The sequence below is a fragment of the Aethina tumida genome, chromosome 7, assembly GCF_024364675.1.
Source record: "Aethina tumida isolate Nest 87 chromosome 7, icAetTumi1.1, whole genome shotgun sequence".
NCBI lineage: Eukaryota > Metazoa > Arthropoda > Insecta > Coleoptera > Nitidulidae > Aethina > Aethina tumida.
This window is the reverse complement of record NC_065441.1, coordinates 13,603,689-13,615,966: the sequence shown is the minus strand read 5'-3', so window position 1 is coordinate 13,615,966 and position 12,278 is coordinate 13,603,689. Positions and strand designations below refer to the sequence as shown.

At 34.0% G+C, this 12,278-nt stretch overlaps 1 protein-coding gene across 2 annotated transcripts in view; it reads right to left on the bottom strand.

The window, feature by feature from the left end:
- The window catches only part of LOC109594965 (paired box protein Pax-6), a 31,268-nt gene extending 19,247 nt beyond the window's left edge, over positions 1–12,021 (bottom strand). The window contains exons 1-4 of one of the 2 annotated variants that reach the window (XM_049970174.1): positions 11,659–12,021; positions 5,508–5,650; positions 3,093–3,315; positions 2,856–3,036 (exon numbers count right to left, since the gene is read on the bottom strand). In XM_049970174.1, the coding sequence (XP_049826131.1) occupies positions 2,856–3,036; positions 3,093–3,315; positions 5,508–5,520 (417 nt within the window). In that variant the 5' untranslated portion in view covers positions 5,521–5,650; positions 11,659–12,021. Of the gene's footprint in view, positions 1–2,855; positions 3,037–3,092; positions 3,316–3,479; positions 3,501–5,507; positions 5,651–11,658 lie in introns of those variants that run through there. The other variant, XM_049970175.1, reaches the window with a different exon arrangement.
- Positions 12,022–12,278: the final 257 nt, after the last annotated feature.

Sequence of the window (12,278 nt, the reverse complement as noted above, 5' to 3'; positions counted from 1 at the left end):
GGTATCATTACATGTTGTCTATAATCCGTGCGTTATATCAAATTATTCAGTCTTCCTTGTTTAACGTGCAAACTTAATCAACAGAAGTATATTTGGTTTTACTTCTCATTTGAATATCTGTACTTAAATAAATGTATCACAAAGTAGTTTTGATTCAGTTTTAATATCACCTAGAAATACCAGTTTCCTTCCAATCCTTCCAACTTCATACAAAAGTACCATATAAAACTTGATAGCTGTTGCAGAAAGCTCTCGGGCAAAATTAAATGTATATTGCGTCATTAGTATCACTTTGAGGCTCGAGCAGTCTCATCAGATGCCAAAATATTTATAGAAAATAAAATCAAAGTGAACAAGGAAAGTTAAATTGGTGTGTAGGCATTTCGGGGGAGTCCGGTTACCTAGGCGACCGGGTCCCCGGGAGCGGAAAGGGAGTGTGGCGGCTGGAATGCCGGGATTATAAAAATAGGCAGAGATTAGATAAAATGGTGGATTTGCGTGATGGAGGTATGTACGTAAATAAAGGTCTCTTGGCTGCGCGAATTTCGTTTCTTTTTTTATATGCAGGAGCAAAAACACAAAAACGTTCGTCCTAAGCCTGGAAGGGAAGTTTACTGGAAAAATTTCAGTGACACGGCCTGGAAATACGGTCTGAAATGAGCACTCATGAATATCTTTGACGGAAATTTTACCTGCTCCAGAAATATTATGTGCTTTATGTAAATGCCGGGATCAATAGCGGAAAGATGTATAAACAAAAAAATAATGTGGGAGGTTTCAAACAAACGCTCCAATTCCCGCCATTTCACCGTGCCAAGCACAAATTTATTTATTTGCTGAAACACGCGCTGTTCCGGTTTACACTGTCAGTATTTTTCTCATACGTGTTTTGATTTTTTTATTAAGCATTAGTTAAATATTTGTCTTTAGCAAGCACACTGAGAGCCAATTAATGATCTATGTTTGTGACTGGAGTTTTTTCATCAAATGCATCACTTATTGAAGTAGACCGACTGATTAGTTAGTTGTTTAGATATTGAGGCTTCCACGGATGATTCTCGATTCTTTTTGACTGATGCAGCATGATTGTAAACTAGAAACAGTTACCGGTCCCAATAATTTTTGTCGGTGAATACAATAAATACAAAATAAATCTCACAGTCATCGTTTATCGTAGCGGCGGATCATATCACTTTCTAATGAGCTATTGTGGATATTTGTTGACCATTGTGGCGGCGAAAATTATAAGAAAGCACCGCGCTTAATTTTCTATTGTGGGCCGGTTTTAGGCTAATAGAAATTTTAAAGCTTTTGTGCTAAAACTATGGATTAATGTGGACCTTCGACAATTAGAAAATTAGGTCTGGAAGAAGTCAATATAATGTTTCAAATATTCATTGACCTAAAGTCCTGAAGAAGAAACTCACAAGGGATCCTAGCGTCATGAAACAATGACGGCAATATTGGAGTCTCATGAATAAAACAATTGATATCTGAGTCAGTAGATCGAATATTAGAAACGTTTATTGACACAATCTATTTGTTTTGTTGTCGGGATTCACGGATAGAGTAGTATGCGGTTAAACGACAGGCAGTTGCATATATAGACTTAACCTGAGGTAAATAACTATAACAGAATATATTAGACAAGTTGCCCCTGGGGTCATGTTTGTGTAACATGTCGCATGTCGGCTCTGGGCAAACTTTATTAGAGATGAGATCTGGCTTTGTTTACTCAAATTTGACAGGCTAGCAGGTAGCTGCGACACACAATGCTCCGTACAGTTTAACGTTCTCATTGAAACGCACTCGAATTCATCAAAACGATACACTCTCGTCGTCATAATGGCTTTGCATTTCTTTCTGACAATGGCCACCGACAAACGTACCCTTGTCGTCGCAGCCACCAGATTTATGTATTTCCAAGCTTTTCGGATCCATTGTATGGAAAATTGAATTCATTCATTCGGTCCTTTTCATTCAGGAAAAACGGTACAAACAGTATAAAAATACACAATATTAATGTCATCATCGAGAATGTCGGAATAAGCCGACAAATAACTACTTCTGCTTTATTGTCACACAAGTGTTTCGACGACTTAAATAAGATGTTTTGTAATACCAACGTCAATTTTATTGTCCAGTTTCTTATACAAATCGTTTTCGTCACTTCAGAAATTGACTTATTTATTAGCTGGAACTGACCATTCATAAAGCAAACATACCCACATGACCAGAAGAAAAGAATTCCGAGGCACAATGCTTGAAATGATGGCAACTAATTGTTAAAAATTGAATTTCACTGATAGAACAGTGGAAGAATTGGGAAGATGAACTGTATATATTATTAAGGAAAAATTAATGGACCCAAAAAAGAAATCAAAAAAGAGAAAGGAGTACAACATGTATTGACTCAATAAAAGGTGAGTAATGCATATGTTTTGCCTGTAACACCTGGTATTTATATGTGATTAAATATACTATTCAAATATATCATTAATGATAAATTAAAAGTATCTGGAATTAACTTATCCATAATGTTAAACAAATTTGAATTACATAAACACACTACTAAATAATTAAAATTAATTTTAGTACCATTAGTAAATTAATACATTTAGGTGTATTTGATAATCAATTTCAATCAAACCAAAACATGATAATATCCTTTATCCAATTAAACCTGCCTTAAAATATAATTTAATTTATCGACAAACAACTTATTCTTTTTATATTTGAACTTTGTTTGAAATCTACTTCAGTTCACTCACTCCAATTTATTGAACTTGCTAAAACTCCACGGAAATGGAACGGAGGAAAGAGGCGTATGATTACAAAAATGTATGTTTACTTACACTTGGAATATTATCGTTGTTGCACACCCCCTCCGACAGCAGCCTATCCCTGATCTCCCAGGCAAAAATCGAGGGACACTCCCTCTTGAATTCCGCGATCTTGTTGACCACCGGCTGCGTCGCGACCCTGGGCTTGGAACCGCCAATAGCTCGGGGTTTGATGCTCCCCGTTTCGTAATACCTGAAATTAAAACTTCATTAGTGGCATAAACGAAGCCTAATCCTGGAATTAGCTACCTGCCCAAGATCTTCGACACACAACCGTTCGACACTTGCAGGATGCGGGATATGTCGCAGGGACGCGCCCCCGAATGGGCCAGTTCGACGATTTTTTGCCTAGTCGAGTCCGGTAGCGGTCTGCCGTTCACGTAGACGCCGCCGAGTTGGTTGATGCCGCTGTGGCCGGCTGTTGAACATCCGAAAATTGTATTTTGGCCCATGTGGTGCATGAATTCTTCTTCTGGAAGGAAGAAGATTGTTGCTATAAAACATTTCGAGGGGATTGCGCCTCCCTTTGAAGACAATTTTACAACAGTTGAGGTTATTGAAATAAATTGGATTGGCAGCAATTTTCCTTTTCGAAGAATTACTGTAATTTCAATTTATCTGTTAAGTTATTGGTACCTTGATTGTAGATAGAATGGAGATAATTTAATTTTCTGTCTGTTGAACATCGGATTGAATCCAGGTGATGAGTATCTTCTGGAAGGAAGAAGATTGTGATGTATTTTGTTAAGTTGTTGCTTCGGTGTTTGATCCGTCAATGAGTTTGAATTAAAAAAATGAACTTGAGAAGACGAGGCGTGCTCAACGAAATAGTATATAATGTAGCATTTTAATCAAAGCAACAAATTATCTGCTTAATCATCTCAGTTTGTAAAAGCAGACATTAAATCAAAAGCCTTAAGCCCCGATTCTGCGTCGGTGTTGCGGACACTTTGTATATATTAAGGCATTAATTGAAACGGAAGTAGAATTATAAATGGCAGAATAAATTCAACGTCGAAATTGGTTTTGAGCGGTGTCCCACCCCCAAGTTCTCGCCATTAATTTATGTCTGCGTGCCTCGCAAAACTGTCACCATCTTACCGGTTAAACGGGCGGCTCCCCGCTCCGCTCAGTTTCACGTCTGAGTACGTCCTCAATTCTCCATGTAATGTTAAGGTTAATGCAATTTGAACGCGAATGTCGCGAACTCCGGGGTTACCGAGTCAACAAAGAGACGCCATTTTCGCGAGGCGCTTCGCCAGTCGCTGAACAAAGACGGCTGATGAGGGAAAACGGGGCGGAAGCGAGACCGAGCCTCTTGTCGACGAGAACTCGCTTATTCCTTGGGAAGCGGCACTAAGTGCATCATCTTATACAAACGTGTACTTATTTTACTTCGGTTAAATCTTACAAATTTAGATTGAATTCGATGTTTGCACAGGCCCACCATTTATTTATAAGACTTGCTTAATTAATACTAACTTTAAATATACTTTTATTTGAGCCTTTACAAGAAAAAAACGCAAGAATTTTAAAAATAGATGAATGAATTTGAAGAAGCTTTATGAAGACTTTTTCTAACTTCAATCAAGGCCCTGACGATCAATGAGGAAGACAATTTACAAGAAATTAAGTAAGAGATAAATGTGATAAATGTGTCAACAAAATCAATATATATTCAAAGAGGTAGTTTGGACAGTTACTCTTGGATGAATCAACAAGTGAAGAAAATTGAGTAGATTAACCCATTTAGTATCCAATCTCCAGTCAAATCTGGGCAAATTAGATAAGGTCCAGCGGCAAATGCAATTGAATTGATAGAGCGAACGGAGGATAAGCAATAATATGGTGCAGTGAATGGCGGAGTTAACTTGGTAACATTAGAACCTGCCATCCCTTTATATAATGCATTACCGCTAATGTATTACGGGATTACGGCACACTTAAATTCCAGCTTTTAGCCATTACCTAAAGCTTCTTTGCTAATGTGTAATTATCGCGGCAAGTGCCTACTAAAATCCTCACGTTATGCAAATTTTTGTGCATGCAAGGAAGTGTTTTTTGAATCGAAAGCATCTCCCACATTCGTTTGATCCAATTGTCGCCTCAATTGACCGTCTTTTTCCGGTAATAACTCCCAATCAACACACATCACTTAATGAATCCGTGCGGCCGAAATTAGAGGGCCAAAACACAATTAAGAAACCGCCGCAGTGGAGCGGCTTTTTGAAGCGGCACGCGGTTTAACAAGTCGATCGCATGCCACCTATATTAACTCGATCGCACAAGTGGGGGGGCGATTTCGGCGGGGTAGATATGTTGAAAAAAGCCTCGAACCGCTTAATTGCAAGTTGATTAAAGACCGAGCGTTTGCTGTGAGGGGTGGCCCGGTTTATTATGCGATCGGCGAGATTATTATAGAGGGCGTCGTCGACAAAAAGGACAAACGACCCGGACTTGTCAAAGCCACGGGACTTCTATTCATGAGTGGTACGAGCCTCCATTCCGGAACCCCAGGGATAATCGAGAGCATATTTCTCGATCATCTGATAAACCGATTGTATTAAGGTTTCGGAATTAATGCCGTTTTTCTGGTGCGGGTGCTCGATTTAACGCCGAGATCAGATACGAAATGGATGGATGGGTTATTTTGGGGGGGTTTACCTTTGTGGGGCATCTTCCACAGGGCCTCGGCGCAGGACGAGTCGCGTAAGGAGAGCGTCTTTGAGGCGGAAATCACTGGTGAAAACCCGCCCGGAGTCGGGACGGGTCCTGAAGTCGCTCCCAGGGTGACTTCTTAAAATGTCCTGCAAACCAAAACGACGATTCAATTAAAACGATTACGCGCACGTCAGATCTAACGGAGGGAACGATTGATTACTCTGCAAGACACCGAATTCTTGCTCACCTCAAGACAAATTATCGTGCGGTGCAACGAACAAAAGTGGAAGTCGCCGCTGACACGAGCATAAATCATTGATCGGGCGTCAAAGGTTAACATCTTGTTGCGAGGAAAAATTACTACCGAGATATACTACCATACCTGACTGGTCTTAGAAGTGAGCGAGCAATGAAACAGTAAATTACTCACTCGGTTCAGTTTGTGGAGCTTATTAACCAAGTACTTGGAACAGGCACAGTTAATTTATTGTGTAAACAATTCCCTACCGTTAAATTTCTACTTATGTTTATCAAATATTGAGGAACTGATTTAGATCTATTTGGTGCACCAGACGGAAATCATGATTTCTTTTTTGTAAAAGCAAATTTCCGACTACAAAATCAAATCCCCCTTTGAAATATTATGTATTTGATAAGAATTAAAACCTTGTGACCTCTTAATTTTGGTGCAGATCCAGAGATAGGATACGTTCAATCAAAAACAGGAAGTGCCACTAGTCAAGATCGATCAACGACCTTTCAAAAAAGCTACCACTCACCTCTTTAATCAGACCCGACAAACATCACTATTTATTTACCGTCAATCTAATCTGATTTCATTATCCCCGCTTGTGTAATGAGCAAGAGACGAATACCAGTGAGATCGAATCAATTCCCGATTCGCCAAACGTCTTAATGAGATGACATCTCGAAAATGATGATCGCGGATGGCTGGACCGATTCCCGTGCGTCGGAACGTCGTCAAAGCGAGCCATGGTTCGAAAATTTGTCTTCATTTGGTCGCAATGACCACCCGTCGTGCACAATGGAACTGGCCAGTCACTCGTCCCTTTTGAACGTATCGGTAGCCGTACATTTTTCAAACAGTGGTTTTCTGAACAAGATGTTAACCTCTGACACGACTACAATGATTTATGTAGTGGTGTTTTGTCTTTCGATTCATTTATCTCTAAAGTTTGATGCTTAAAAACGACTAGGTACAAACTAGCTGTACAAAATGTTCAATCAATTTCATCCAATTTAGAAAATTAATACATTATTGTTGTTGTTTTATTTTTAATAAACAATTCTTTCTAATATTTATTACGTAGAATTATAATTAATTAATTAATTAGTAATAAGTAATAAAAATTTGATGAATTTATTTGAACAATTGAAAGAATATTTTGGTTTGAATTAAAATGTGAAATGGACAATGTTTTACTACTCACTTAAAATATTTTCAATTTCACATTAAATTTTACCTTTATTTTATTCAGTTTTAATAGTAAAATAAATTTTATAGAAAATCTAATTGTACAAATTATATTAGAATATTTTCATTTCAATTTTTAATGAAAATAAAACCAATATTTATTAATAAAAATTATAATTATTGTTTGAATTTCAGAAAAAAATAAAAAATTTTATCAAAAAAATAGACAATGACTAAAAAAATAAGAGTCACATGGAACAATATCTTGTCTAAATGGTGGAAGAGGTAGCTCTTCTCATTTTGAAGCTTCCTCTAATGGGACATCTGGTCTTGCTTTAAGATGAAGAAGCAACACGTCTTTTCTATTGACTAAAGAAACTTGTTCTAAGTAAGTTTTTCATAAACTCTTGCTACTAGTAGAAAGTTGCGTTGGTCGTTTGGTCTTTTAGTATAGAGTCAATATGTAAACTTCCCAGCACTGTCTACCATTCAGTCATTAAACTCTTTCTTGGGTTAAAACTTCTTTTAAGTATTGTTGCAGTATATTTACCATCTAAAACCGTTGTTCTGACCAACGTAAATTGTTGTAATCAATAAAAGATTCATTTGCATTGCATGAATGGAATTCATCATATCTGTATTTATGAAATTAATTGCTTTGATCCTTTTTCTAATAGTTAGTTGATTCCAGGTTAATTAATGACTTATTTCTAAACAAGCTTAGAGATTTTCCAAAATTTCTTCATTGCTACCTGTTTCAGGATGACCAGGACGTTGTTATTCTTCAATTTATCCATTGACACTGTTAAATCATGCCACTTCATCACTTAGAACTTCTTCAACAATGTATTTAGTAAAATATTTCAAATAATGTATGCAGTTTAAATCATAAATTACTTTCCCAGTACCTGAATTTATATTATTTTAACTTTTAAAATATTAATGCATAAATTAAATCTGTTAGAGATAATTTTAATATATATATTTTTTATCTAATTAAAACTAACATTTCTGATATTTTGTGTGAATAATTATAAATTTGATTTTAAGGTATTTTTAAGTTTCAGCTGAAGCTGAAAATATTCTAATTTATACATTATATTAAATTTTAAAATTCCTTTATTTTTCACATCATTAAAATTTTGATAAAATTGCTCTTCACTTGAATCTAACTGAAACCAACATTTTTATTTTAATTATCAGTTGGTTTTGTGACCGTATTGTTGACGTATGACATATTTTTCAAAAAGTAGTTTCTGAATGTGATGTGAACCTCTAAGGCTTTAAGATAACTTATGGTGACTTCTTTGTTCTTGAATTCATTTTTACTTAAGATTTGATTAAAGCACAAGTGAATTCGACTAGGTACAAGATTTTTGAAACATGTTCCGCAGCCCGTACAAAACATTCAATTAACTTCATCCAGTTTCCAAAAGTGAAAAGAAAACTCTCCGTCCGGCCTCTTTGATCAACGTCAAAAGAGGGTAAGCCACATTCAAATCGGCACAGTTCAAATAAACACTTCGCACATAATTAAGACCGTAAAATTCAATAAAAAAATTTTTTAGTTGCACTCAAATTTAATGAGGTAGATCCGTGCGATTGTGCGACGTGAATGTCGCTTGGAGTGACGGGGAGGCGTATCAAACGTGAGAGGTGATTTTAATTCGCCGTATCGGGAAGTAAACATTCGACGAAATGCAACATACTCGAGAGTCAACTATGAACTTTTGAAAAACTCCGGCGGGGGGATTTCATAAAAGGTCGGCTTTTATGCGAAACTTTTAAAGGCTTTACGGCTCCGCCGTAAAATTGTAACGACTTCTATGCCAGATTTCCAGCCATCAAAGGAACAGTCGAATACTTGCGTTTTCTCTAATGCTCGTGCCCTCGTGCTCCGTGCTTGAATCGCGGCGGCGGCGTTTTCTATTTGCACAATAAAAGTTATGTGCGTTTAAATAAAAACCGGTGGGGGGCGATCATTGTCGTGAACGTCTTTGATACGAGCTGGAGGAAAATTGAGGTCTTTGTCGCAATTATCGGACACGAGTTCAACCGTCATACACGTCGGCGTGCTGACATCTTGAAAATTCAGCTGGTTAATTAATGACGGGTTTTATCAGTGATAACCTGACACTCGGACTCCTTCAAGTCAGCTAATTAAAAGTGATAGATCAACTGGTTAATTAACATCTGCTAAGACCGTTGAAATCTAACATGTAATCGACTCGGTTACATGCGTATCATTTTAGATTATGTTGCCAAGACAAAATCGACGATCCACAGAAAAATTACCAACTTATTAAGAATATTGTAACAGAGTTAAAATGTTTTTAATTTAATGATGATGCACAAAATAAGCAATCAATATCGGTTAATTGTTTAGACAAGAAATTAGTCGGTTCTGTTTTGAGTTTGTTCTGAATTAACGAGGTGGGCAAACAAACTAAAATTAGCCATTTTCAGCTTTAATGCTTGTTTAATTTAAAAAATTGATTAATATTTTTTTAATGATTTCTATTAAAAACTGAAAGGTGTTTTATTAAATTCGTTGCAGTGTTTCATTAATTATTTAATAACCGTTCAAATATAAAGTTTTGATTTACTTTTATAAGTTTAATCGGTTCACTGAAAATAAATATTTAATGAAAAAATTAAATTCATGTGGTTTTATTTCAAGTAAATTCACTTAGTTATTTTATACTTCGTATTTTAATTAAACTAGTAAAACATTGCTGTTTACCATGAGGTGATTTGATACACATTGAATTTAAATTACCTCTTTTATTTTTTCCATTGTTTAGAATGAACATAATATTTTAATTTAAATTCATATTTTTAATTAAAAACTTAGTTTTAATTTTCTACCCCATTTTCTATTATTCAATTATTGTTATTATTATTATACTTTATTTAATTTTACTAGTAGAATATTGTTCTAAAAATTTAAGGAAATCTAATTGTAAAATTTTTCAGAAAATTGAACAGAATGACATCTTTTAATTTTAATTATATTAAAACCAACCAAAACCAAGAAAAAAGTACTTTTTATTTACCCTTGACAATATAAAAAAACTAAATTTTATTTTAATATATTTATTAGCTTTGATGTGTTTATAAGTTATATTTAAAAAATCATTTACCTAAATAAAATGAATATATTAAAATGTAAATTACTACTTTTTATTTTTAAAATAAGTGAAATTAACTTAACTTGAAAAAAATATTTAATATTTTCTACATAATTTTCTGTTATTCATTATATATATTTAAAATATTCCTATTTTTTATGAATAAAATTTTTTAGAGAATTTATTATCTTTTCTTATTTTATAAGTTGTATTTAAAAAATCAGATCAGAATCAGAATCATTAATTTTTTAACGGAATGAAATAAATTCATATAAATTACCATTACCATTAAAAAAATTAAAATTTTCTACACAGTTTTCTTTTATTCGGTTATACATATTTAAATATATATAAAAATCAGCGGAATTGATTATTTATATTTTTTAATTGAATTAATTGATAACATTAAGTTTAAAGTGCTAATTTTTATTTTTAATTTAAATGAAAATACCTTAATTAAGAAAACTGAATCAATTTAGATTCTTAATTTAAAATATTGAAAATTTATATGCTTCCAATTTTTGTCTAATTAAAATTAATAATCAAATAACAAAATTGTCGATTAATTTGTATGAGACATTAATATATGTTAATAAAATCAATATTTTTTGCACAAAAAAAAATTCTGTAACGTTAATTATTTTTAAAATTTTATAAAAATTTAAAATTTCAAAAATTATAAATCAAAATTTAAAATTTGAACCATTATTTATTTGTGAAATTCAATTAAACAAATCCCTTTGATTTTTTCATCAAGATCAAATATTTTAAAATTAAAATTCATCAAAACAAGTGGAATAATTAATATAAATTCATGTTTTAATTATTATTATTATATTAAATTCAATAAAAATAAATTATAATTTAAAGTGAGTTAATAAAACTGTGCATTTTAAAATTAAGATTAATAAATTATAATATAATTATGAAAGGAATAAAAATTAAATTTGTAATAATATTAATTATTATATTTTACACTATATTTTATAATAACTGTTTACGCTATATTTACATTTTAAATATAATTATGATTTTATCAAATTAATATTTCAACTTTGCGTGCTTCAAATATTATATTCATAGAAACAAATTTTGCGACGGCAAAATATTACACATGTTTTAAACAAATACATCACCATTTTTTCTGTTATAATTTGTTATTTTATCTTTGTCAATTAATATTATAGTTTTTTAAATGTATTGTACATATTTATATGTACTTTTTATCAACTATTTTTTTGAAAATTTTTTAGACTACAATAATATTAAAATATTAATTAGTGATAATATATAAATACAAACGTAACAACTTACTATAAAATTAGGTATTTTTTTATTTCAAATATTATTTTCCAAATTTGTTTTTCCATAGCAAAATTTTCCATTTCAGCATATAATTTAATTTTTTTTTTTTTTAATTTTAAATTATGTTAAATCTAATTAAAAATAAATGGCTAGTAACAATTAAATTTTAATCCAATTTACAAAAATTACGGAAATTCCACAATTTTTCTTTGACGGGCAATTTTATCCATAAAATAACTATTCACCACTATAAATAGCTAATTATAAAATTAATAACCCCTACCTGATAAAACAAGGAAAGCACTGAAGACCGCCACTCATGCGAACAGTCCGTCACCCAAGTGAAAACAAAAAAAAATCAACGAACTAAAAACCCGGAAACCGATGAACTCAAAAAAAAAACAATCACTTTAGCACCAGCAAAATCCGTCCGTGTACCACCGAAATAAAACAAAAAGGCCGGTCAGTGATAAACAAAGACGGTACGACGGTTCCTTGCACAAACTTATTCTGGCTGATCGAATTCCGGGCGGGCACGAATTACGCCCGATTTACCCGTAATTATCCGTTAAGACCGTATCGGCCGGCTGGCTGGCTGTTCTGTCTGGCGGCCGCGGAAAAACGGGACACGTGGCCGTGTGCACGAAAATCGGCAAAGACTTATTATCGTTTGTCCTATGCCACACGATGCGTACCACGGACTGACTTCGCCGTCATGTCACTCAAGGGTGACTGCATCCAAGATATCCCCGGGGGGCGGGCCCGAAAGCTCGTTGGCCACGCCCGTTCACGGTCGGGTGGGGGGCTGACGGCTGAAACGGGAGCTTTCAGAGATCGAGAGTCGCACTTAGCGGCCTCGGCGACTTATCCCAAGTCCGAGGACTGCGGTCCAGGACACAGCCC